The sequence below is a fragment of the Gobius niger genome, assembly GCF_951799975.1.
Source record: "Gobius niger genome assembly, chromosome: 19".
Taxonomy (NCBI): Eukaryota; Metazoa; Chordata; class Actinopteri; order Gobiiformes; family Gobiidae; genus Gobius; species Gobius niger.
In genome coordinates this window covers 21,722,496-21,749,543 of record NC_136870.1, presented here as the reverse complement: position 1 = coordinate 21,749,543, position 27,048 = coordinate 21,722,496, and the positions used below count along the sequence as shown (strand labels likewise).

The 27,048-nt window shown below is 41.1% G+C and overlaps 1 protein-coding gene across 1 annotated transcript in view; it reads left to right on the top strand.

Annotated features, from left to right (window-relative positions):
- LOC306978566 (melanopsin-like) overlaps positions 1 to 21,311 on the top strand; it is a 45,296-nt gene extending 23,985 nt beyond the window's left edge. Inside the window, exons 4-11 of the mRNA XM_079577195.1 lie at positions 3,721 to 3,924; positions 7,368 to 7,539; positions 11,361 to 11,522; positions 13,988 to 14,095; positions 15,110 to 15,278; positions 15,387 to 15,569; positions 19,385 to 19,456; positions 20,819 to 21,311. Of these exons, the coding sequence (XP_079433321.1) occupies positions 3,721 to 3,924; positions 7,368 to 7,539; positions 11,361 to 11,522; positions 13,988 to 14,095; positions 15,110 to 15,278; positions 15,387 to 15,569; positions 19,385 to 19,456; positions 20,819 to 21,013 (1,265 nt within the window). The 3' untranslated portion in view covers positions 21,014 to 21,311. The remainder of the gene's footprint in view (positions 1 to 3,720; positions 3,925 to 7,367; positions 7,540 to 11,360; positions 11,523 to 13,987; positions 14,096 to 15,109; positions 15,279 to 15,386; positions 15,570 to 19,384; positions 19,457 to 20,818) is intronic.
- Positions 21,312 to 27,048: the final 5,737 nt, after the last annotated feature.

Below are 27,048 nucleotides of genomic sequence, written 5' to 3'. Positions count from 1 at the left end.
CCAAACCAACCAACGCAAAATATATGGACTTGGATAACGTGAATGTATTTGAGGAGATATAAGCATCTCAAATGAAGGAAGGGAGGAGCTCGCAGTAGCCGTGCTGCTCCTCCATGTAAGTAAGTAAGTAAGTAAGTAAGTAAGTAAGTAAGTAAGTAAGTAAGTAAGTAAGTAAGTAAGTAAGTAAATAAGTAAGTGAGTAAACTTCATTTGTATAGCGCCTTTCACAGACACAGAGTCACAAAGCGCTTCACAGTGTTAAAAACATAATTATAAAACAGCATATTCATTGCAATAATTCAAGATTCAAAATTCAGCATTCATTATACAAGTGGTGTCAGTATTGCATCAGCCGGACTCTAAGGCTTTCTCAAACAGATGGGTTTTTAGGTGCTTTTTAAAGGTAGCTGCTGATTCCAATGAAGTCAAGAGGAGGAAGTTTATTCCAAAGTCGGGGCGCTACGGCTTTGAAGGAGCGGTCTTCCCGAGTTTTAAAGTGCGTTCGTGGAACCATCAACAGGTTATGCCCAGAGGACCTCAGGTTCCGAGACGTGTTGTAGGGTTTAAGTAGATCAGCAATGTAAGTGGGAGCCTGACCGTGTAGAGCTCGAAAGGTTTAGCACCAAGATTTTAAACTGAACCCGATGTTCAATAGGGAGCCAGTGCAAGGACTTCAACACAGGTGTGATGTGGGCTCTCCTGTTTGTCCTGGTCAGAAGTCTTGCAGCTGAATTTTGAACTGACTGCAGACGAGCAAGCTCTTTCTCGCTCAGGCACGTAAAGGGACTGTTGCAGTAATCCAATCGCGAGGACACAAACGCATGGATGATCATTTCCAGTTCTTCTCTGGACACCATGGGTCTGAGTCTGGCAATGTTACGAAGGTGGAAGTTGCAGTTTTTGACCAACTGCCTGACATGATGTTCAAGAGACATATTTTTATCAAGGATGACACCAAGATCTCTCAGATTTGTCTAATGTCAAGCAAATCCAACTGAAGCGTGTGGAAGTCTAGTCTCACACTTCCGTTTCAAATTTGAATGTTTTGGATGCACTTTTTGTCTCAGACAGGTGCGTCTTACATGGAATCAGCTGCTGTGCCTGCTCTGTTCATGAGTGAAATTACTGGAGCGGGAGGGAGGGATTTCATTTTCAAACCGGGCATGATTGTAATCGCCCAATTTGTCTCTTCTGATTGAACTTCTGGGACTCGTCGTCGTGCACATGAGGGCAACCTAATCTGAACTCAAGCAACCGTCAAGCTAAAGACAAGACATGAAAGATGAGCTTATAAGACACCTATCTGCCAGACAGTAAAAAGTTTAATTTAAAGGTTCCGTCGATGAAGGCTTCATCACATACTTACCAATGTACCAGTAAACAGCTTTGTGCAGGGCAACTTTTCTTTTTGACAACTAGGTCATATTATGAGCTGATATTTATTGTGCAGCAGCGTCTCTACTCTCCTCTCCTCTCCTCTCTCCTGTGCACTCTCACTCTCGGAGACAAAATAATCTAACGTGAATCGACTACTCTAAATAAAGGGTTTGAGAAGAAGTGATAAATCAAAGAAAACTAACTAAAGGCCCACAGAAGCCTCTTAACGGTGTGCTCTTGGGCGCAAACTCCATCTTTTATTTGGCGTTAATCACCCTCGTATTAGTGAAGAGGTGTTCATTAAAATCCCTGTGCTGTATCAGCGATGTCGCTCCCTCTCATAATAAGCCGGATGCCCATCTCGGGTCGCCTGTTGCAATATCGATAGCTAGCGTAAAGCAACGAAGAAAGCTCTGATTTGGACCGTTTTAACTGCTGGAAAGTTGATGATTTAAAGCCTTTTTGTCGTCGCCGTGGAGCTTGTTACGATATTAGCACAAAGTCTATTTTTACAATCAGGGCTGCGCACGGAGATAGACAGAAACGGAAAGAAGTGAATGACCGTTCATATGTAGAGATGCTTCAAAAGTGTCCAGGGTCTGAAAATGTGGCCTCATGTCGCCGACATTCAGAACATTTAAACTGAATGAGAAATAAAAACATAGAATCCTTGTTTTGTTTTGTCAGTACCGAGGTGGACAGTAAACAAAATCTTAGTTTTAATTGTGACAGAGGTACACATATAGGCTTTGCCAAATTTACTTTATTTGTATATTATTTTACGAGTGATCTGATGGTACAACATGGCTAATCGATCGCTAATTTGACAGACGGAAATGTACTCACGATATTGAACATCAACACCGTTTTGAAACTTTCCCCTGTGATTTCAAGACAAATTTAAATGATTTAAAAAGTGTCGGGCTGATCCCAGGTCCTGTCCACTATGGTCCCCTCCTGCCTACGGAGCCGCCGTCCTGACTTTTCTCTCGCTTTCAAGATATTGACAACACAAATATTTGCAAGAAATGTCACTTGAGACTTATAGGGCCAGATCTTGTGACTGGCGCAGTCCGTGCGCAACTCTAAACGCAACATAATACACGCGCGATCTTGCATGTGGCGCAGGTTTTGCTGCGTCACTAGGGAGAGGGCGTTTTTTAAGAAAAAGAGGCTCGCTCCAAGAATCCTGCAGCTGGAGCGCAAATGTTCCAATAGGCTATAGTTTTCTTGCAACTGCTGCATGACTCTGCAACTCCGCAGCCAATGTGACAGTTTCTGATCAATTAAATCCTGTACATTTCGTAACTTTGCGCATTCGAACGGTGTCCAGCGCGAGGCTGCTGCCTCTCTGTCCCGCCCGCTCATCTTGGATCTGCAGCGAGTGGCTGCAGCAGCGGAGGGACAGTTTTATTTCTTTAATCTTTACTAAACATTGCGCGCTGCATCGCGCATGTTACGCGTTTACGAGAGAACCCCTCCCTGCAAACCACCGCCTTCCTCAGGTCTGGGGAAAGCATGGGGAGGGGGCGGCACCACAACATCATAATGCGAGTCTGTCCCCCCCTCCTGTCCTGCCCACTTTTTACGCCAGGTATGACACTGAAGATTGCAAGGAGCGCCACCCGTCTGCGTACTCGTCTTCTCTACAGCCTGCGCTATGAACCACAAGATCTGGCACACAGTCTTCAAAACAAATGCCCATAAGCCTTATGGGTCACGGTTATGGCTCAATACACTTCAGTGTTCACGCTCCGCTACCTGGACTCGCTCACACATTTCAATGGTGAGGTGGTTTGTTTGGGCCGAAATTAGGAGCCTGATTGACCCACACATGCACAGTCGAGATGGGCATTCAGCTTATAGATGCATTATAAAAACATCCCGTTCAAACATCCTGATCAAAGTTTGTCGTAGTTGTAGCGTTGAGAAACTGCCCACACAGACTGAGGGCTTGTGGACAAACATTGGAGCAGAGCCAGGTACAAATCTATGCTCAGCGAGACTGTTAAATAATGAAATTCCCTTGCTGAAAGCTGAGTAGAAGATGGTCATGTGGGAGTACAATCCACCAGAATGCAGCGAATGCTTGAGTACTTATGCAACAAAGATACTTGTGTAACTATGCGACATCCTTGAGAGTCAGTAAACAAGATAATTCAACAAAATTGAAGGAAATTAGTTGAGTTTGCTCTTTATATTTACTATATTTACCGAAATGATTGAGGATTGTGTTGACATGTTCAGAACAGAAAGCTCTTGAGGAACATTGGGGTGACTGAAACATTCGCCACCATATGGAAAAACGGACCTTCTCACAGTTTCTCTCCTCTCCCTCTGCAGCGTGTGAGTTGTACGCCTTCTGTGGAGCCTTGTTTGGGATCTGCAGTATGATGACGCTGATGGTGATCGCCGTGGACCGGTACGTGGTGATCACCCGACCCCTGGCCTCTCTGGGGGTCATGTCCCGGAAGAAGGCCCTCATCGTCTGCGCTGTGGCCTGGGTTTACTCCATGGGCTGGAGCCTGCCCCCTTTCTTCGGATGGAGTGAGTATGGAGATAAGTGGCTTGTTTATTGGGTCCAATTCCCAGACCTTGTTAAAGTTTGTATATTCTTTCTGGGTTTAGGCAAGTTTCCGTCGAATATTCCAGTTTTCCCACGATGCAAATATGTTAATCATTCAGCTACTGACCAAAGTACATTGGTTGGTCTAAAATACCAGCTCAAAATCTGGATGGGTCATATCCAGGGGACTAGGGCTGGGTACTGTTAAACGTATTGGATTTTTTAAATATAACCACTGGTAATCAAAAAATAAAAGTACTGAAAAAATATATATCTTTAGAGACCAAGTTTTGATGCCTGTTGGCTCCAGGGACAGCATTAAAGGAAGTTACTTGGTTTTTCACCTTAAAGCTGCCCTAAGTCATCATTTCATTCATTTCGTCAGTAGGTGGAGTAGTGAACTCTGCTCTGCTCCACCACCAACTCCCTCCTGCACATTTATCCATATAAACAAGATATCTAGCAAAGTAAACATTTTGAGCTGCAACCTTCATGAAAGTCTCTTTTATGCCATTTAGACCATAATACTTCTATTTAATAATAATAATGCATCGGTTTTATATAGCGCTTTTCTGGACACTCAAAGACGCTTTACATTGCATTATTCATTCACTCCATACTCGGTGGTGGTAAGCTACTATTGTAGCCACAGCTGCCCTGGGGTAGAGACTATATTTAACAACTCAACACTGTTTTGAAACGTTCCCCTGTGATTTCATGATTTCACTCATGTAATCATGAGGAGAAGAAAGACCTGACAGCTCCCTGTAGATATTGGATTATTAAACAAGTGGATATTTTATAAGGATTTCATCAGAGCAGGTTTATCAGTTCACAATCTTTTTGTAAACTTCTATGATAATGCTAAACTGCTGACTACACATGTTTGTGTTTACATGGTGTGTGGGGCATGTGGGGGTGAGCACCCCCCGGTGCTGCGAGGTGAGTCTGGTCTCATTCTGCGGCACAAAATCCACTGCTGCTTGTGCGTGTGGCGCAAATTTAAAACAAATATTCTTTTATGGACATAATTGTTTTGTTTTATGGTATATAGGTCAAATATTTTAGTATAGGTATCGGAAAAAGTGTCGTTCAGGTATCGATCAAAAACCAAATATCGTTCTGGGATTGAGAAAAATGTAATGGTGTACCCAGCCCTACAGAGACACGTGTATAAATACAAGGACACATGCATCTTTATCTGCTTACTTAACGCTTTTATGCAGCTTCAGGGTTGTCGTCCAAAATACACAATTTCCAGACTTCCATGTAAAAAGTTGGAGATGTTGCTCAGACCTTCACCCTACATTTTCAGACTCTGGTGCGGGTCTTCCTTCGAGGCAAAGCAGTTTTTGACAGTTCCCTTGGGTGTTTTAAAGTCTGACTGCAACAACAACTTCAGCACAACAAGTGATAAAACTAACTTACAGCTTCCTTCCTCCTCGTCTGCAAAGCGGAAAGATGCACTGGTGGAAAAGTTTCCTGGGCACCGACTTCACGAAGTTGGAAATCCTTAAATGTATGATGTTTGTTCTTGCAAATGGCTTTGGCGGAAAGTGCTGCACAAAGCCTTCTATTATAAAAGTCAATAGCGCAGTGTCAATAGGGACTTAGCATCCCGCACAGCAGTTTAGGAAATGTGTGTTTGTCTAGACATCAGAGACTGACATGACAATACAATCCTGGAGTTTTTGTTAAAATGATCTTATCTTATCTTATCTTAAGAAAAAAGGGGAATATGTGCATTTGCAAGTGTTTTACAGGCATTTTGTTTTAAAAAGCAGGATGTGCATGTGTGGTTGACACCGAGAGATGACTTTGCACACTGCAGTGGTGAAAGAATGATTAAAATTACTAAAGTAACCATATCAGAAAATGTTAAATGTTTGTTACATTAATGAAGAATTGCTGAATGTGCTACTGTCTTTTTAATGTGGACTTTATTCTACCGAAGCTTCTAAACGGAATGGCTTTACAGCTGCTTTAGCTAAATTTTGTCTACAAGAGGTCAACAATATTCAAAATACTTTTAGATGTAATCCAGTAAAAAACAAAAAAGGTTACTTTCCACCATTAGCATATCACAAACTTTACAATAACTACACCTTATTGATGAGCAAATAACCCTTCATTCATGAATAAGTCATCAGTTAAGTGTGATTAACACTTAATAATGACTTAACTACTACAGTTAATGCTTAACTAATAATGAATAGTTCTTCACTTATTCATTGTTAAAGGGACTATACAGAGTTTAAAAATGTTAAAATGAAGTATTTTCCTCCCCCTACATGTTTCAACAATGTCCTAATGTGTTGAATGAGCCCAGACCTGTTCACCACAACTGCCTCTAAAATCTTGCACTGTCTCTCAAAAAGGTGTTACTTCGGGTCAGAAGTGCCGTCATGCACGAGCTTAACATTGAAGGTGCAGTTACACGTATGACCAGAGGGGGCAGTAGTGAGTATAAAATGGCTAACTTACATCTAGTCTCTTTAAGTAGTTAAGTGTTGGTCACACTTAACTCGTGAATTTTCCATGATGAATTAAACGTTAACTCATAATTTATTAAGGCTAAATGAGGTGTAGCACAGTGGTTAGCGCTTGTGCTACAAGGTCCCAGGTTCGATTCCCACCAGGACGGGGCCTTTCTGTGTGGAGTTTGCATGTTCTCCCCGTGTCTGCGTAGGGTTTCCTCCGGGTACTCCGGTTTCCCCTACCACTAAAAACATGTACAATAGGCCAGGATGAATGAGAGTGTGTTTGAGAGGGTGACTGCAGATGCATATTCGCCCGAGGCTACAATCCGGTGTGGCGTGTTTACATGCACGAGTCCCATGTGTGTTCATTAACATGCACTGTCCCCACTAAATAACAAAATAAATAAAGTGTTACCGATGGTTCTTTTTACCGCTCTAGACATGTTCTTGGACAATTTTTCAATTACATTCGGGGATAAATGTAAATAAAAGGCAAAATAAATAAAAGAGGATGATTTGCAGCTGTAGAAACTTCACAAGAGCTGTTTTTGTGTCCTTGGGCAAGGCACTTAACTGATCTGAACTGAATGATAGAGTGTGTCACAGAATGGCAGTCACATCTCTGTCATTTTAAGCACACATGGAATCCTAACCCTTTTATATAGATGGACTTATTTTTTTCTGAAGCACTTTGAACGTGCCAAGAAACAGTCCTCAAATAATTTCAGAAAAGACCAAAATATTACAGAAATTGTTTGTAGAGCTACTATAAATTAGGGTTAGTCTGTTTTGTAGACCATAAGAACCCAGTGTGATCATTTGCTTTCACACGATCAGAGCAACAGTAACTACTGTTTTCTAGTTACGCCTCAAACACACTTTCCTGGCAGAAAGCAAACAGACAGACACCAGTGGTTACAGAGTGCGTCTTGTTCTCTCCGCAGGCGCGTACGTCCCGGAGGGGCTGATGACGTCCTGTTCATGGGACTACATGACGTTCACCCCCTCGGTGCGCTCCTACACCATGCTCCTGTTCACCTTCGTCTTCTTCATCCCACTGGGCATCATCATCTTCTGCTACTTCTGCATCTTCAGGGCCATACGCCACACCACCAGGTCAGTGTGTATGTCAGGTAGACGAGGTGGACGTAGATAACACTGTCCAGTATCAAAGCAATGAATACTATAATATGCATCAGCCTGAATGGCAAAAATATAAGTAAGTTGTATCAAAACAAGACAAAGTTATCCACATCATAGGAACTGTATGTGCGCCATAAGGGGAACATATAACATAGTGACAGTGAAGCGTGAACTGACAGAATGGAAGCTGCTGTCCTTTTGATAAATGGTATGTCTGGGTTTCCATTGATTTTCACTCATGTCTGGCACAAAGTGGACACTAAAAGAGACTTTGTGGGTGACATGCTGAAGACTAAAGAGACAGCAAAGTTTGCCATCTTGCTCTCCATCCAGTGCATCCGGAAAGTATTCGCAGCCCTTCACATACTTATTAAAAAATAAAACTAAAATGTAAGTATTCACACTCTTTATTCAGTACTTTGTTGAGGCACCTTTGGCAGTGATCTGGGCATGATGCTACAAACTTGGCAAACGCGGTATTTTCCCCATTCTTGTCTGCCGATGATGAATCTGAGTTCAGTCTTGAGTGTGTGATTACTTATGTATGTGAAGGGGATTGTGTGGAAAAAGTGAAGGCGGCTGAAAAGAGGAGACCGGGGCTATTTGTCACATTTTTCTTTCTAGAGTTCGCTGCTCATCAACTGAAAATCCCATGAGAGTCAGACCTGCCTTAAATGAAAGCTCAAACCCTTGACTTGAAGAAGACCTCGCTCTCTTTTTTCTATCATATTGCAATAAATAGTCATTAACCGTCAAACACAACAACATTGACACTGACAATGTGCCCCATGTGCGGGGCAAGTTGTCACAATGTGTGGGGTTGTCTGTCAATATTGTGTTATTATTTATTTTTTTTCAAACTTGAAATTTGATCAACTTTTTTGCTTTTCAAGATAAAAGGACATTTGAATTGACTGATTTTTTGTGTGTGCAAAATGCTGAGGTGTTAAATGTACAAATTCACTAAAATGCCCCATACATAAGGCTTCTAAAGGTCATGTTAAAATAAAGTGATCAGAAAAACATATTAAACACAAAAGAAAACAAAAAAAGTCCCACCATGTTATACCCCATGTGACAAATAACCCCTCAGTTTTTGTGACAAATAGCCCCGAGTGTCCACTTTACCAACAATGTAAGCTAGCAAACAATCGGCTTTAACATGTTAGCTTTAAAACGGCTCAAATCGAAGCTAGCACCTCTGTCTTTCAGGTCAGTGTCTTTTGTTTAAGGCACTAAATAAAGGAAAGCTCTCATTACAGAAATAACCCAAATAATAAAGTTTGGGAAAAGGCATAAAAACAATTCAAATGTGTCCTGTCCTCATGTCTTCAGTCCAAATGGGAAAATTATTATTGGAAGAGAAGACATGTTATATATCAGTACCAGCGTACAGCGCCCTCTAGTGTGGCTATAAAAAGCAATGTGACAAATAACCCCGAGTGTCCACTTTACCAACAATGTAAGCTAGCTAACAAACGGCTTTAGCATGTTAGCTTCAAAACGGCTCAAATCGAAGCTAGCACCCCTGTCTTTCAGATCAGTGTCTTTTGTTTAAGGCACTAAATAAAGGAAAGCTCTCATTACAGAAAGTTTGGGAAAAGGCATCAAAACAATTCCAATGTGTCCTGTCCTCATGTCTTCAGTCCAAATGGGAAAATGATTATTGGAAGAGAAGAGGAATACCAATACACATATTATATATCAGTACCAGCGTACAGTGCCCTCTAGTGCGGCTATAAAAAGCAATATGACAAATTACCCCGCTTGATAAATAGCCCCAGTCTCCCTATATCTTGAGTGAACTTGTGTTTATCTCATTTTTATCATCCAAATGACAGAAATAGCACGTGAACACGCATGTGGATGGCCAATGCTTCCATAATACAGTACCTCACCCTCACAGATTACAGAAAAGTACTAATTTTGCCTCTTGCCTCTTTTAGATCATTGTAATGAAAAAAATCTTTCATTACTTTCCAATCATGCAGACCAGCAAAGGTGTTCAACAACTGTATTAGATACATTCATGAAAACGCAATAGGCCGAGTGTAATGTAAATAAAATTGAGGAAACTTCTCAACGGTGATTGGAGTCTGTTCCCCGAGTTAAAAATAAGTTCCAACGGACAAACTCTCGCCTCTGTGAAGATCATTTATCACAGACGTGTCAGCGGTCAAAGATAAATCACCCAATGCCCTTTTTCTAACTCTAATTAAGAGACCCGAGTCAGGTTTAGCCCAAGCTTTGCTCCAAATGAAGATAATTCATGAGCACATTCGAAGCTATTAACAAGCTGCATTCACATTATACGATTTGGGATTCCATAATGTCAGACGGATTTTAGTTGACATGGTTTCTGCTGAATTGTGACAAAATCAAGGCCTTAAATGTCCTTGGATTCAAAACTGGCATTGAATCTAAATTTCTTGGAAAGTTAAGACATTGCTCAACCATAACATTAATTAAACTGAAACATTTGTTGCTGTTTTGACTGAAATTGACTGCTTTTTTTTTGCTCAAAAGTTGCTCATTTTGCCAAACTTCCTTTCCTCTGCTTGATGAAATTCTTTTCTGCATTTGTGGCCTTTAAGTAAGGATTAAACAACGAGGAGCCGTGCATTCGACGGTTATAATGCACGACGCGGAGTCAAGAACACCACGACGCGCAGCGGAGTGGTGTTACTCCGCGAAGTGCATTATAACCGTCGAATGCACGGCTCCGAGTTGTTTAATCCGCTTATACCATGGTCCCACAAACGTAACATTTATAATAAATATTTGTTTCATTTACTAAACTCACTAAATATGCCAGACCACCGGGACTATTTTATGTTGGTTATTAGCCGGTCACCGAAGGCTCGTCTCAGGGCGAGTCATTCTCCGCAGCTACGAGGATCTCAGTCAGGCGCAACCAAACAACATAAGCACACGCTGCATCGCCAGAATCACAACACAACAGGACTAACCCGGCACTTTTCCGTGGAAGTAAACACCGATGTGCGGCACTCGTGGGCAGGAGTTGTTTCACTTTTACGCTGTTTAATAGATCCATGTGTTTAACCTGAAGCTAGCTAGCTAGTTCAACGAGCTCAACTGTTTATGGAAACAGCTGCGGTGGAGTCCGCTTACACCTGGCCCCCACGAACTGAAACTTTTATGATTGACTTTACTAATCCAGACAAATATGTTTAAATGCAGGATCATTTTATGTACGCCTGAAAATCATGAATAGTGCCTTAACCGTTTTCAATAGAAATGTAAAGCTCATATGTTATTAACAGTAGCTAACCTAGCTGCTCACTCTCCTCTACTTCCCATTTATCAAACATTTTGTTTTGGCCCAAAACGTTGAAATTAAACAAAATCCATCTTATACGTTCCTGTCAGTCACTAATTACGTGTTTATCTGATTCAGCTGTGTCATGCGTTGCTATGGCGACGCCCACAGCGGAGTGATATCCCAGTGATTTAACTACCGGACTACGTGTGCGGTTATACGAAAATAATGCACGCTTGTTAGCACCCACCAGCCAATCAGAATCGAGTATTCACCCAGACCATGGTATAAAATGGCATTAAATTCTGCCTGTATGAACCCTGGTAGTTCTAGTCATTCAACCTCATAACAAGCGTCTTTATTCAATTTTCGTCAAAACAAATCACAGAACTGGGAATCCAATCTAATTTTACCAGGAAACAGGACAATTACATGTTCACAAATACTCTACATACATGTAAATTAGCCTGTTATCTCTTGTGTAAGAGCGAGCTGTGTGTCTGTCTACCCGCAGGGCCATAACCAAGATAAACTGCCAAGGAAGCCGAGACTCAGCCAAGAGGTTCCACAAAATGAGGAGTGAGTGGAAGATGGCCAAGATCGCGCTGATAGTCATTCTGCTGTTCGTCATCTCCTGGGCTCCGTACTCCTGCACGGCGCTCACTGCTTTTGCTGGGTATGGCTTTTTTATGACGGGGGGATATAAACATCAATTTGACAAGGACTTACTGTGCATTGAGACAAATTAGCTTATTAAAGTTTGTCAATATTGTGTCCTTAAGTACATTAGTTGCAACGATATAGACACCAACCCATATTATCTTTGGCGTATAGGATTTTCTTTTTTCATCAATAAGACATCCTTTCAAGTGGTTGAATTTAAGCCGTTTATACTCACTAAACCAGTCATTTTCAATAGTTGTGGCATCGAGAACATAACGACGACAAACCACGACCCAAAAATACTGAAATCATGATCTCGACCAGTGGTTCCCAACCCAGAGCTTAGCCTGGTCAGAGGGTCAGGTCATAAATGATATTATTTGAGCAAAATAAATGGTCTAAAATCATCAAATATGCCTGAGTAAGGACTACCGGTATATGAAACACTCCAATTTCAGTTTATTTGTTTTAAAGCAGTACTAAGCAACTCATGCCCCTAGAGGCCATGAGCGCAACTGCAGATGTCGTAGCATGTTGCGTTTTTTCACTTATTAATTGTCCGTGAGAGTAAATACTACGGTGACAGAAAACACAAAGGGAGAGAGGGTTATTCTACATCCAATTACACAATGGAAATATTTTTTTTCACTCAAACTTGGCTGTAAATACTGTTTAAAGTGGCGCTAGCACGCAGCTAGCTTTACCCATTAGCCTGTTAGCTTCTTCTTCGTGATTCCATTAGTGTGTATGGGTGAGTTGCAAGCATGTTTTTTTGGCCAGAGACACCAGGGGGAGATGAGAGACCCTCCAATCCTCCCATAAACACACACGAAAAGGATTTATTAAGGTAAACAAGTTACTTAGTATTGCTTTAAATAAACACTTATTAGCAATTACTTTCACGTTTTGATACATTTGTGGGGGCTTCAAGGGAAAAAGGTTGGGAATCACTGATCTAGACCAGTGTTTCACAACCAGGGGTACGGGTGAGAGTATTTGAGCTTCATTTTGAGCATAACCTAATCTATGTATTGTTGCTCACTCTGTTAATATTTTGGCAGATCCTCGAGTTAGGGGGTACTCGGAGCATAAATGAATACCTCAAGGGGTACGTGGGACAAAAAAGGTTGGGACCCACTGATCTATACAAATAATCATCAGCCACTTTATCACACTCAGGGGTTTCTCCTAATTTTTAGTAAATAAATATTGAAAGAAAATGTTCCGGAAAATTAAAGCCCACTTTTGATCCGCCAGTTGAGAATCACTGCTCTAAGGTACAGCATTTTTAAAGGAACAGGCCACTGTTTTTGGATACTGAGATATGTTCTTACCTGAGCTTAGAAAAGTTGATGCGCACCTGTCTAGTCTTTACGCGTGTGCTCAGTCACGCAAAAACACTGAACATGTTGTTAGCAATAAGCCCCTCCTCCTCTCCTCCTGGAACCAAACAGGGGTAAAGTTAGAAGCAACCAAGCTCTTCCACATTCTCCCTATTTATATACAGTTACATGAGTAGTTACACGATCCAAGTATAGTTACACACATTAAACATGTCGATTTTCTAAGCGTATAAAAAAGGGTACTAGCATGAACTCGTCTAAGCTAAGGTAAGAACATATCTCAGTATGCAAAAACAGTGGCCTTTAAAATAAAACATTGAGCCGATGGCAAGATCAACCCCTCCAAACATGAACAGTCTGTCTGCTGCAAGAGATAATTACTGTTGCTCACAAAGTCTCTTGCAGTGTTCTATAAAAGTAAACAGACAAAGTATGTTTTAATGCCTCATAATTATGTGTTCAGTGGTTCCAAATTCTTTAGTCACCTATGTCATCTGAACAGCTAGGGGAAGTAAAAAGTCTAAAATCGTAAACAACATGACTTCACCAAAACCTGTTTCAAATGCGACCTGCTGTGCGGACTAAACATCACCTAAATGGAAGTCAAGTTACATCTTTTTTTCTTCCTGTCTCGGCACGAAAACGTTCTGGTGGGACGTGAGGGACACCTCACTGTGAAGGTATTCAGGGCATGTCCCCCCCGGAGCACACCCGGGGCAGAACCAAGGGCACAAAGGGGGAGGGCTGGGCTTGTGTGGAACGGGAGCACCTTTGGATTCCACCCAGAGAAACAGCAGCTGGAAGTCTGGGCTGCTTTGTTTGTTTGGATTTTTCTTTCTTTTTATATTGACTTTTACTGAATAGATTTTAAGAGCTCATTTCCATATCAAATAAGAACCATCTTATCTGATTTGCAGTGTTTTCTGTTTTCTCTTATTTAGCATTTTCACATTTTTTTGAGCCAGAAAACGACATCATTGACAGTTACGTGAAGCTTCCCTCCTCATTGCGCCTGTGGTTCCAGGGATCCTTGTCAGATATTCTGGGAGGAGATAATCTTGTCTCGTGAATGTGTCTAATTTCCTGTGCTCATTTTTCTCCCCTCACTGATGTCTTCCTCTCTGTCCTGTCACAGGTATGCGGACCTGCTTTCCCCTTATATGAACTCAGTACCTGCTGTCATCGCCAAAGCCTCAGCCATCCACAACCCCATCATATACGCCATAACACACCCCAAATACAGGTAGGAAAACAACCATTTTTAATTCATTTACAGATAATTGCATACAAAGAAAATTTAGCAGATTTTTCCAGAAAGTACTAGTACATTTGTCAGATCTCTTGAGGTTTCCCTGAGGGGGCTGTTCCTGTTCTCACTGGGTAACTTTAGTGTATCCCTGGCAGGTGGATCCAGCAGCCAGTGGCGTCCTGGCCTGTTTGGCGCACTGGCCAAATAATTTATCTGGCACTTCTCACTTGATGTAAAATTATGGCAATTTGAAAAGGATGAGACTCCACCCACCCACACATTTTCTTACACTTTATCTAGGTCATGGAGGCAGCAGCCTGAGCAGAAATGCCCAGACTTCCCTATCCAAATATGAGACTCATCAGATTGGTTTTACCTCATCACTGTCCGCGGATTATATCTCCGTTTGAAAGATTAAAATGAGTTTGAAGTGCCTGTTTCCGAGTTAAAGCATTCCACAATAAACTCTTGGGTCAGTTTCCCCTGGGGGAGACTGACAGAAGCGCTGTCATGACTGCACACATCTGCCACAACGGTCCCTCTGATGACTACCATGCATTCACACACACACATCATTCATCCTGACCTATTGTACATGTGCTTAGTGGTAGGGGGAACCGGAGTACCCGGAGGAAACCTACGGGGAGAACATACAAACTCCACACAGAAAAGCCCCGTCGAACCGGGAATCGAACCCGGACCTTCTAGCTGTGAAGCACGAGTAGCCGTAACCGTAACTTTCCAGTACTTCTGGTCCTTGTACAAGATGAAGGAGTGGCACCTTCAAAACAAAACTATTACTCAAGTAAAAACTCTTGAACTTAAATGGAGTACTTCAGTAAATCTTCTTTCTTGTCCCTGTGCCCTGCTGTCATCCACTCCTCCTGACAGGTTTGAAGAATGGGTCCAAAAACAGGAGGAATTTCAAGCTAAACCAACCACAGCCTGAACTGGCTAAACTTTGACTTGAAAAACCCACATGACAGTACTTCCTGTAATCTCCATCAGGTCTGCGATCAGCCGCTACGTGCCATACCTCGGCGTCTTGTTGTGCATCGCCTCCAGAGACCGCTTCAGCAGCAGCAGCTTCCGGTCGACGCGCCGCTCCACTCTGGCCAGCCAATCAGAGAACTCGCACCCCAGCAAGGCCCAGTCCTCCCAGTCTGAGAGCGAATCAGTGAGTGCCCTTCATATCTAATAGGGTATGTCTCCATCTCGATGCCTCCTGTGAGAAAAAGCGCTCCCGCTGTAGACGTTAACGCCGTTTCCTGGCCGCTATTTCCAGGCGCAGTTCTCGGATACAGAAGACTTATCCGCCCCCGCCCTCAACACCCGACAGGGATCCGGGGAGGTCAGGCAGGTGCGCCATTCCTGCCGGAGGTCGAAGTTGAAAGTTCATGGAGCTGCAGACAAACAACAGAGCTACAACCTCTCGGACCAGAGCATGTGTCAACTCTCACAGATTTCGGTGAGTACAAAGGCTGGTTTAGAAGGAAACAAAACTAATTTGCTTTTTCAGTTTTACAGGCTTAAAGGGACTATACAGAGTTTGAAAATTTCAAAACAAAGTATTTTCCTCCCCCTACATTTTCCAGCCATGTCCAAATGTGTAGAATGAGCTCAGACCTGTTCACCACAACTGCCTCTAAAGTCCTGCCACTCAAAAAGGTTTTAATTCGGGTCCGAAGTGCCGTCACGCACAAGCTAAATATAGAACTGCAGTTAAGCATAAGACCTGAGGTGGCAGTAGTGAGCATAAAATGACCAACTCGCATCTAGCCCCTTTAAGGCCAGAATGTAAACTTTCACTGGGACGAAATAAACCAATCTGCACAAAAACATATTATTATTTTACAGGTAAAGATCTTTTACATATTCGTAAGGAAACTTTGCTCAATTAGCATCTTTCTTACTGTCTGCTTAAAGTACCACACATAGTCACCAACATTTCCAATCTTTTAAATGTTTTCAAGAATAATTTATGTATCAAATTCGTAACCTGTTTGCTTGGAACAATCCAGAGTTACCTCTGTATTAATATACTGTACATTTCCAGAGCGGAACATACACAAGCAAACAGGAAGCGGAGTAAACCAAACAGAAAAGGGCGAGTATGTTTTGGCGATGCGGGGTTATTAGTGTTTTTTGGGTGTAATACAAGTGTTAATGGGGTGATTGGGGGGGTCTTTCATCTCGCCCTGGTGTCTCTGGACAGAAAACCATGCTTCCAAATTTCCTGCATCCGGGTCGGAGTCACCAATACACAATAATGGAATCACGAAGAAGAAGCTAAAAGGCTAACAGGCAAAGGTAACTGCGAGCTAGCGCCACTTAAACAGTATTTACAGCCAAGTTCTCCATTGTGTAATTGGATGTTCAATATCCCTGTCCCGCTATCTTTTCTGTCAGTGTAGTATTTACTCTCACAGACAGAGTAAAAAAACGCAACATGCTACATCTGCAGTGGCGCTAATGGCCTCACGGGGCATTAGTTACATAGTTCTGCTTTAAATTAACTAAATATATTAAGAAAGAACAGTAGCTCCAGTGCCAAATTTGACATCCACTAATCTAAATCATAGCTTCTTCATGTGAAAATGCATAAACTTAAAATTCCACTTTACTTAGTTAAGTTCAGCTTTAAAAAAAAAAGTTAGTCTGTCAGGTCATGTTGAACTCCATAAGCTTTCCCTGAGTTAGAAGCAGATTTCAAACCCCTATTAAGGAAACCAGGTCAGTGTGTTTTGGTTCTTGTAAATAACTTTAGGTGAATGTGATCCCACTATTTCCACATCATTGATGCGTTAGGTAAGAGCTTTAATGCCTGTGGATTTCACTAGGCTACAAAATGTCTTTACGCATAATGACAGCTTTCACTGGGAAAAAATCACATGGCCATAAATGAATTTGCATGGGATCAATGTGTTTAATGTGTCTGGTACAAGGCTACTTTGATTATGGTTCAATAAGCGGATATGAGCAGTGATATAATGGGGTCAAAGCTGGGACTATATTCAAAAGTTACACAATTTAGCCTAAATAGCTGTGGCTTGACAGACGTAGCAAGAGTCAGTCAGTTATGATGGCTGTGCAAACCGTGGAAATAAAAAGGGAAGGGAATCTTATTTGCATCGTTATTTTAACAGACCCAAGTCACCCAAAGCGCTTCACGATGGCCAATTTATATTCAATTCATTCTTGGTGGTGGAAAGCTGCATCAACGTAGCCACAGATTGACAGAAGCACGGCTGGACACCACCGACCACTCAGACACCAATTTAACCAAAATGACGCAATTTTAGAAACAGGAGAAAAGGAACAGTTGATTATTCTGCTTTTGCTGGGAAACGAAAACTTCAACTTTGGAAGCAACTTTGGAATCACAGATTTCATCAAAATAGCTGTGATTAAAAGTCATAGACATAATAAATAATAGACTCTGTCTCCTCACTCCTCCGCGTTTGCCATAATAACCACGTTCGAGAGGGAATCTATGTCGGATTTACAGACTCTTCCGACCCGGCTCTGATGGAGCATGTTCCTAAAAAGCCCTAAAGTGACGTGTAGTTCAGTCCTAACCGCGCTAATGCCATTAGCTCTCATGCTAATGGCCAGTCATGCAAAGTCCGGCCCTCATTAAAGTAGCCTGGAATGTTTTACCTTTTTTTTTTAAATGTGCAAAATCGACCACCTGGTTTTGCATTTAGATGTTAGGTAAGTACAAATATACCTAAATATATATTTTTTAAAGTCCCTCCTTCCCAGATTTCTACAGCTAATCTGAGTCTAGTATCCTCCCGCGTTGACCAATGAGACGAGCTTTTCTTGTGAACCAGCCTGCCATGTCCAATCAGGAGGGGAGAGGGAGGAGCTTGATCGTTTAATTCTGTTCCTGCTCTCCTCATTTTGCAAACTAAGAAGGGCTTTCTGGTCCAAGAGGGGAGGAGTTTACTTTCACATTTCAACCTCATCTCTCCTCACTTTGCAAACTTACAGACTATCACTTTAATACACAAGCTTTCTAAAACGTACCTTAGGAAAACCAGCCTGGTTTCTTTAATTGTAACTAACCCAGCTGTAGAAAGTTCCAAAAGATTAGAAACCAGGCTTTACAGTTGCTTAAAACGTGTGTAAAGTGCAATGCTTTCTGCTGGAAAACTAGCTTTAGCTGCTGCCCCTAGATGGGGGCAATGGTGAACAATGGCAACCAGCGTCGTGGTCGTAAAGTAGTGCAACCAGCGGCCATTGTTACAAGTTTTATTTTCACTTACTGAGCAGAGGTGTTTTTTAATGGGGAAGCTAACTGGGGTGACACCGCTCCACTCCTTACACCAGGGATCTCCAGTATCTCCAGATCTTTCCAAGTAGCTCCTCAAAGACTTTCTACATGTCTGCATATGTTTTATGAGGCATGTTTAAGATGTGTTCTGAACATGTTGTGTGAATACAGTAAAGTATAATGAGAAAACTCAAGTCCTTTTCCTTAATTTGAAGAAATATCAACTTGGTAACAAACTGTCCAGGTGCACTCAAATCGTCTTCCAAGCATAAGTAGCTCTGTGCCATCTTCGTTTTGTTTTGTTTGTTTGTTTAAGCAGCTTTCAAGGTAGGTAGGTGCTACAGAGAACATATAAAAGTGACTCCTTTTGAATTAAGTACTGCTTTTAATTGAGTACATTTCTGTTTGCCTCTGGTCCAGTAATGAAGACGCTCCTGTTCCTTGCACTTCCTTAAAACAGTCAAATGTTTTGTACTGTTCCATTTTTCTACATTTTCAACATGTTTTAGTGCTAGAACAGCAAAAGCGAGTCTGTAGAGTAGACCCAGTGCAGATGGCAGTCACAGCCCGGTCCGATTAGGACAGAGAATGGGTGGATTTAAAGGATTAGGTTCAGCTTTGTGTAATGGAATCCTCAAAGAGCCTGACCTCTATATGTTAATGCCAACGACTGGGCTGTGAGTCACTTTCTCTGTTTAAGATGATTATTTAGAGACGGAAGTGTCCCATTATATACTGCATCAATTTACATACATCAATATTGGAAGATCAAATAAATGGAAATTATGCTCTTTGAATTATATAAAGTATAATATATATAAACTACATTATAGCACTATAGTCATATACACTCACGTATGGATGTAAATGTCAACAGGCCATTAATCAGATCCTGAACCAAATCATATCTGACAAAACTGAAAGCTACCGATGCCAAAACCTGTATGAACAATTTAGCTACATCAAAATGCAAGTCATCTTTACTGATGTTCTTTGTCGTTCAGACTCTGACGGACACTGAGGACATCTCTATGTCAGACATGAGCCTCCAGCCGACCAGTCTCCTCCCTGTAGCGGTAAGATAAGAAAAGCTGTATCATATTAAAGCAGCCGTAGGTTTAAACTTGTACCACCAAACAACCACAATCACAGACATTTGAATACTGATGTCCTATAATAAAGTACAAACACCAATTTAGTCTACCGATTCAACCGTTTTTTAAAGCATGCTCAAATATTATGGATACATGAAATCAGGATTGGATATACTGTCAGTAATCAGCTCTGTGCACGTCTAAGCCAATGTCGTTTAAGCTCATTTGCTTAAGTGTTTCAAGGACAAAAAATGATTTTCTTTATTTAAATGGTACTGCAGAGATAAACACATTAGTTTGTTGTTTTAGCTGTGGTTTAATGTTGTTCATAATTGTATTAGAAACAGTGTTAAGAATGGGTGCTGACATATAGATTCAGAAATCATGCCACTATGGATGTTTCCCTCTTTACATAATGCAGGGGTGTCCAAAGTGCTGCCCGGGGGCCAAATGCGGCCCTCAGACCAATTTTTGGACACAACACCAGAGAGGGTCCTTTTTATTTGAATAATTATACACAATTGTAACCTAACAACTAACATCTTATTGTGAGACAGAGCTGGCATGAAGGTTTTAGGCATAAATAAAGGAATGGGGAAGAATTTAAACCTCTGCTAGTCGAAGGTTTCGAGGCCACCGATCTATTGCCCTTCACGCTGAGTATGCTTCAATATGCACCCCCCCCCCTTTGAATAAAGTGGACACCCCTGACATAATGTGTTATAGTTGAAGCTACCACTTGCAGAAAAGTGTTTCAAATAGAAATCCGAGTTCACCTGACAGCATTAGTAAACCTCACTGATCAATTACTCCAGTATTTGTGCCTCATTGATCTGAGTCAGTGGAGGAGTTCATTAACCTACATTATGTCAGTGTCTTCTGGACATGTTCAGTGGCGTTATACAAGCCTACCCTTTAACTAAGAAACTGGCCTTTCAATAATGTAGTAGAATGTTGTATAGTGATATAGTAGAAGTATAGTATTGTAGAACAGGGGTGTCAAAAATGTTTCAATCTGGAGTCGTATATCGAAGTGTATACAGCGTGCAGGGCCACAGATGGAGTTCAGTGCAGTGAGACATTTCATTTAGAGGATGTTCAAACTTCCTCACACCTCCTTTATTTAGGCTGGAACTTTATTGTCACCTTGATCTCACAATTAAAAGTTTGAGTTTGAGTTTGTAGTTGTGTTGCAGTACCATCGGTAGAAAGTGAGAATGTACTGATTATTTTCTGCAGTGATAAAAAAAAAACCATTGCGACTTGACAATAACAACTGTCATCTGTCCTTGAGAAATCCTGCCTTGACATTTGCGGACTTACTTTGTTTTCTTTTCCTCGCAGTCAATCGCAACAACCGAGTTAATGCAGAGGCCAATTCCCAACAAGACGTCTGTCATGGTGACTTCCATCTCCAGCCCGTCCATCTTGGATAGCCCCCCCGGTTTCCACGGCAACTTCAAAATGACCAAAACGTGCAGCGGCATCGCCAAGGACCCTCTGGACATCGCGCGGTTAGAAGCTACGGTGATACCGTAACACTGTAGGAAAGGAAGGAAAAAATGTGCAATTTGAAGGAGTGAATGTGTTTAAAGGTCCTATATATATCAATCAAGCTTTTTCAAACACTTTTGGACAACTTTGCTGAGTTACGGCTATTTTTTTTTTTTTGCTTGTATTGTACTGTGGATTGGGCACACTGTGAATGTGGCCAACCCCAAAGCTGAGAACGGAAATTCATAGATTGAGCCTGGCCGAATCGTTTGGACCAGCACTTCCTGGATTATCACCTGATGACATCACAAGGTGGAACTAGTAGCAGAGCAGATTAGTCCAAAAAAAAGTGTGATACAAGCTTTATGTTCCCCAGGTCCAACTCTTTCATAAAAGCCTGTCAACAAGTTCAATATAACAAAATATGACATTTGCATATATATTTTAAAGCAAAACTAAGTAACGCGTTTACCTTAATTAATCCTTTCCGTGGTCCCTCTGGGGGTAGTGTTAATAGGATGATTGGGGGGGTCTTTCATCTCCCCCTGGTGTCTCTGTCACCAAAACACAATAATAGAATCACAAAGAAGAAGCTAACAGGCTAACGGGCTGAGCTAACTGCGGGCTAGCGCCACTTAAACAGTATTTACAGCCAAGTTTGAGTGAAAAAAATCATCTCCATTGTGAAATTGGATGTACATTATCCCCCCCTAACATGCTACGACCCTTGCAGTGGCGCTTATGGCCTTTAGGGGCATGAGTTAATTAGTTCTGCTTTAATACATGTCTATTGTTTCGCTATGTAGGTTTTTTTGGAGGGCTTGGGAGTCAGCAGTGATGCGGTCGCTGTATCGGTCTGTCGTGGTGAAGAGGGAGCTGAGTCTGGGGCAAAGCTCTCGATTTACCGATCGATATATGTTCCCACCCTCACCTATGGTCATGAGATTTGGGTCATGACCGAAAGGACAAGATCGCAAATACAATCGGCCGGAATGAGTTTCCTTCGCAGGGTGGCTGGGTGCACCCTTTGAGATCGGGTGAGGAGCTCAGTTACCCGAGAGGAGCTCGGAGTAGAGTCGCTGCTCCTTCACGTCGAAAGGAGCCAGCTGAGGTGGCTCGGGCATCTGTTTCGGATGCCTCCTGGTCGCCTCCCGCGGGAGGTGTTCCAGGCATGTCCTAGTGGGACAAGGCCTCGTGGAAGGCCCAGGACACGGTGGTGGGACTATGTCTCCGAGCTGGCCTGGTGTCGCCTCGGAGTCCCCCCAGAACAGCTGGTGGAGGTGTGTGTGGATCGGGAAGTTCAGGCATCTCTGCTGAGACTGCTGCCCCCGCGACCCGGCCCCGGATAAAGCCGAAGAAAATGGATGGATGGATGGGACCAAACAAGGCCGAGTCAAGGCTAAAGAGTAAAAACAGTGGAAAAATGAAACAAAAATATTCTTATTAGGGGGGCCTATGTGGGAAACACTCTTGGAAAATGACAGGCATGTTGTTTTTTCACAAAATCCTAGGCATCTTAATCTGCTCTGCTATAAGCCTTTCGAGCTCCTAAGAAGTAAGAAGAATACCTCACTAATGAATGAACTAAAACAACTGCAGGGATATTTTTGATGAGCACTCTGGTTAAAAGCTCGAAACAGGCAGTTTGGTTTACAACGGGACCATTAAGAGTATTTTATTTGGTAACACAAGCCGAAGCATGCTTTCCGTGAGGACGCGAGCGAGGGTGGTCAAACATTTCTGACATATCACAAATCACAACGGTTGAAGCTAAAACCACAGTTGTCTCTATAGCCTTAAAAAAAACAACGCAATGTGAAAAGTTTATGTGGAGTTATTATCGTTTTAATGTTTACGCTTGGTTTGATTGACCCAACGATTACATGTGTTTAACAGTAATTGCAAAAAGTAAGAAAGAACATTTGAGTTATTTATATCTACTTTTATACATGGCAGTACAGGTTTCTGCAATGGGCGCATGAGTGAAGATTTTTGCCATTTCCAGTTATTTCTTAAAAGATATTATCCGTTTTTTTGGTAAAGTTTATGAAGAACACTGGTTCAAAAACAATTTACAAGTAAAATTATTATTATTAATTATATCAACTGTGATTTTAACGTAATATTTGGGCTTAAAAAGAAAGATGTGTTTCGTAATTTGAGTTCTTAAGCATGTCGATCCTGTTTTCACTAGTGTTCAAATATTTTACCAGATTTTGTAAAGTTTACAAGTACATTACAATGACATAAACTATGTATACTACATTCAATTCAAACCCATGATTCCTGATGTTAATGAGGCCGGGGAATTTGCAATATGAAAGAAAATTATATTTGATGAAGGTCTTGAATCTTGCATACTGAACCATATCGACGCGAAAATGTGTAAGTAATTTGTATTTTTTGTCGTATTGTGTCAAAACAAGACCTTGAAAATACTAAATCAGGACTTAAACAAGGCTAATATGGAACTGAAGTAAACGTTTTTTACTCAGGCAGCGTGAGAAAAAAATGTTAATCTCTGTCAGATGGAAACCTCAGCGACTTTCCAATATATTGTAGCTTCTTGCAATATGGATATTTTATTACCCGATGAGACTTTCCCGCTTAAAATACTGTGTTCAATCCAGGCTTTTGCCAACTTTTATACTATAATGTTGAAGGTTGCAGATAACGGTGCTCCTATACAGAGGAGAGTGTCCCAGGACAGTGGCAGCGCGTTCACTAAACACCAAATCAGGGCTTTTGTTTTCACACATCAGACTACTTTAAATTGCTCGATGAAAAACACTTCTGTACACTGAAAGCTCCAGAGTAAATGAGTGTTGTTTTTTGTTCATGTACAGAATATAGGCTACAGAGATGTTATTTGTTGTCACTTTGACCCGGTTTCAAGTCCCTTCTTTCGGGTGTTTTTGAGACTGCTGCACTGTTGACTATGATTGTATCTACTTTCTGCAAATGAAAAAGAAAATAAATGTTGTTTTGTATAGGTTATAGACATGGGCAGTAGAAGAAAAGACCCAATTTAGTGTCATTTCAAATGACACAATGTAATAATTATGAGTTTCCCTTTAGAGTTCTGGTGGACTATTATACATTCACTATTACCATGGAAACCCACCGTGTTTCTGATGCACGACAACATTGTCTATAGGCAAACTTTGGCTGAAAACAGTATTAATATTCGAAAAACATCTGCTGCAACATCTCTGAAAGATCACACCTCTAACGCATTCTTCTTCTTCTTCTTCTTCTTCTTCTTCTTCTTCTTCTTCTTCTTCTTCTTCTTCTTCTTCTTCTTCTTCTTCTTCTTCTTCTTCTTCTTCTTCTTCTTCTTCTTCTTCTTCTTCTTCTTCTTCTTCTTCTTCTTCTTCTTCTTCTTCTTCTTCTTCTTCTTCTTCTTCTTCACGGATGCGGACTAACTTAGTGCAACACCGCCACCTCCAGATAAATTGTGCCTGATCATCATTAGGGCTGCAACTAACTATCATTTGGTAATCGATTAACCTACTGATTATTTTCACGATTAATCGACTGGCTGTGAATGGTGTGTGAAAACTGTATTAAAAAAAAAAAAAATTATCACATAAAGCTGCTTGAGGACATGTCGATGGAGTAAGGAGCTAATGCTGCTTCTGATCAGATGAGACACAGATGGGTATTCATGAAATTTTCAATGTACAAAACTACAGACCCTAACTTTAAAAACAAAGTAGGTTTTCATAAAAAAATACCACAATTTTCATTTAGTAATTCTTGCTCTATTTGAGTCTGTGTTTGCTAGAAAACGATAAATCGATTACTAAAATTCGACTATTTCAATAATCGATTAGTTGTCGATGAATTGATGAGTTGTTTCAGCCCTAATCATCATTATGGCTTACATCTTTAGGGATAATGTAGTCGCCCCTATACTGTACGCGATACTCTATCAGTGCTTTAAAAATTCAAACATATATTTTATTCCTCTATGATCCGAAGCCATAGATAAAATACTGTATCTCTAAAGATAAAACTTTCCCCACTGCCCTCTATTTTCCTTTTAATTAAAATCCTTTCTCTATTAAATTTCCCACACATCCTTTCTGGCACATTACACATCTCACACTTTCCTGAGTTATGTTTTCCCATTAGATGTAATGTTTTGTTTAGTCCGGTGTGTCCTGTTCTCATTGTGGTAAAAAATTGCCTCTAACACATCGTGTCGTCCAAAGGCTAATAGTAACGCTCGTATTACGCATTTTCCATTTTCCATTTTCCATATAGAGACTTTAAAATGTAAAGCATTTGAGTTATTTTTCACATTATAGGCCGTATACCTTTTTTATTGCAAACAATGAAAGAGGAAGCCACTAAATTGAAATGTTAGTTGTGTTTATAACTCATTCTTAACTTTCCTGACATTTTTGTAGCATCCTTATTCTTACACATTTCACAACTTAACTTTCACAGAAATGCTCGAAAACTTTAATGCAAGGTCATGAAATTGATACAAATGCTTTAGAAGTACACACACAAGAACAGTGCGTTACAAGCATTTACCCACAGAACAAAGTGCTCCTTTCTCCACTTTTTATACTGTTTTTAGCTGATGTTAGTTCATGGACAATGCTGGAAACATGGTAACATTGAATTTATATGATCAAAATCAATGCGTCAATACATTTTTGATTATGAGGCAAACTAATATGACAATAATGAACATAATAAGTTGATTTATTCAAGTTTCTTTTGTTCGTCTGCGTTCACTAGATGATATTGAACACTAGGGCCTTGGTTCAATGGTCGGCTCTTCTTCTTCTATTGTTTCTTGTTCAAAAACATATTGGTTACATCGGTGTTTTGAAAAGTCCATTCTTTTGGCATCACTGTATATCAGATCTCTGAAAATGTAAATTATAAATGTAAATCTGAACAGTTCCTTTGATGAAGTGAGTTTTCTCCGGTGATTGTTTACGCTTGATTTGTTTGTATAAAATGTTTTGTGTTGTTTTTATTTATTTTTATAAATAAAGATGTTTATTCTGCTCAGGTCTGGTTATTTTTAGCGCATTGTGTTTGATTTGTGACGGTTCTGTTCATCCCTCGGAGCGGAGCAGAGGTCCATTTGGAGCGGGCGCAGAGCAGCCTGGACGTCCAGCTGTCATGAAGAAACAACCCCAGGGATGGGATAGTTATAACCCGCTGATGTGGTGGACTGTGGGCCGCTGAGAGTGACGCCCAGAGGAGCAAGCTGGTACTGCGGTTAGAGTGGCACTTATGAGACTGAATAAGTACATTACGCTTTTGTTTGGATTTGATGATTTACATAAGGATGAGGAATGTTGAGCAAACTTTTTCAAGTTTACAAATCATTACAAATCAGTGTATTTGAGGCCGATACTTGTATTTCCTTAACAGTGTTGGGGTAACGCATTAAAGTAGTTAGTAACAAGTAAAGTAACAAGACTATATTCCTTTTTTTCAGTAACAAAGGAATATAACATATTACTTACACAAAATACGTGAATATATTAGTCATTACATTTCAAGTAACTCGAGTTACAAGAGTATTTAATGTCCATCGAATCATTCAATTTCTTCCGCTTTATCCGGGGCCGGGTCGTGGAGAGAGCATGGACTTCCCGATCCACACACACCTCCTCCAGCTGTTCTGGAGGGACCCCGAGGCCACACCAGGCCAGCTCAGAGACATAGTCCCACCAGCGTGTCCTGGGCCTTTCACAAGGCCTTGTCCCGATTAACCACGGGACAAGGACAGACCTGGGCAAAATACGGCCGATATATTTTGGACCCAGGGAAATGTACTTGGAGACCTGCTATAGAGCATTGCTTCATTTCCAACAAACTCCGTTTGAAGGAAGTACAGAGGTGCTGTCAGTGCGATGGTTGAAGTTAACAAGTATAAAAAGTTGAATAACCTAAGTAATGATGCTCACTTATGCGCGTCCTTGGCTTGACAAGGCTAAATATTTACAGAAAATAATGGTCCTACTAAATAACGGTAAGTGTCAGCTATTCAAAATACACAAAATTGAGCAGAATAAGTTTGAGTTATTGTTGGTGCGGCTCTGAAT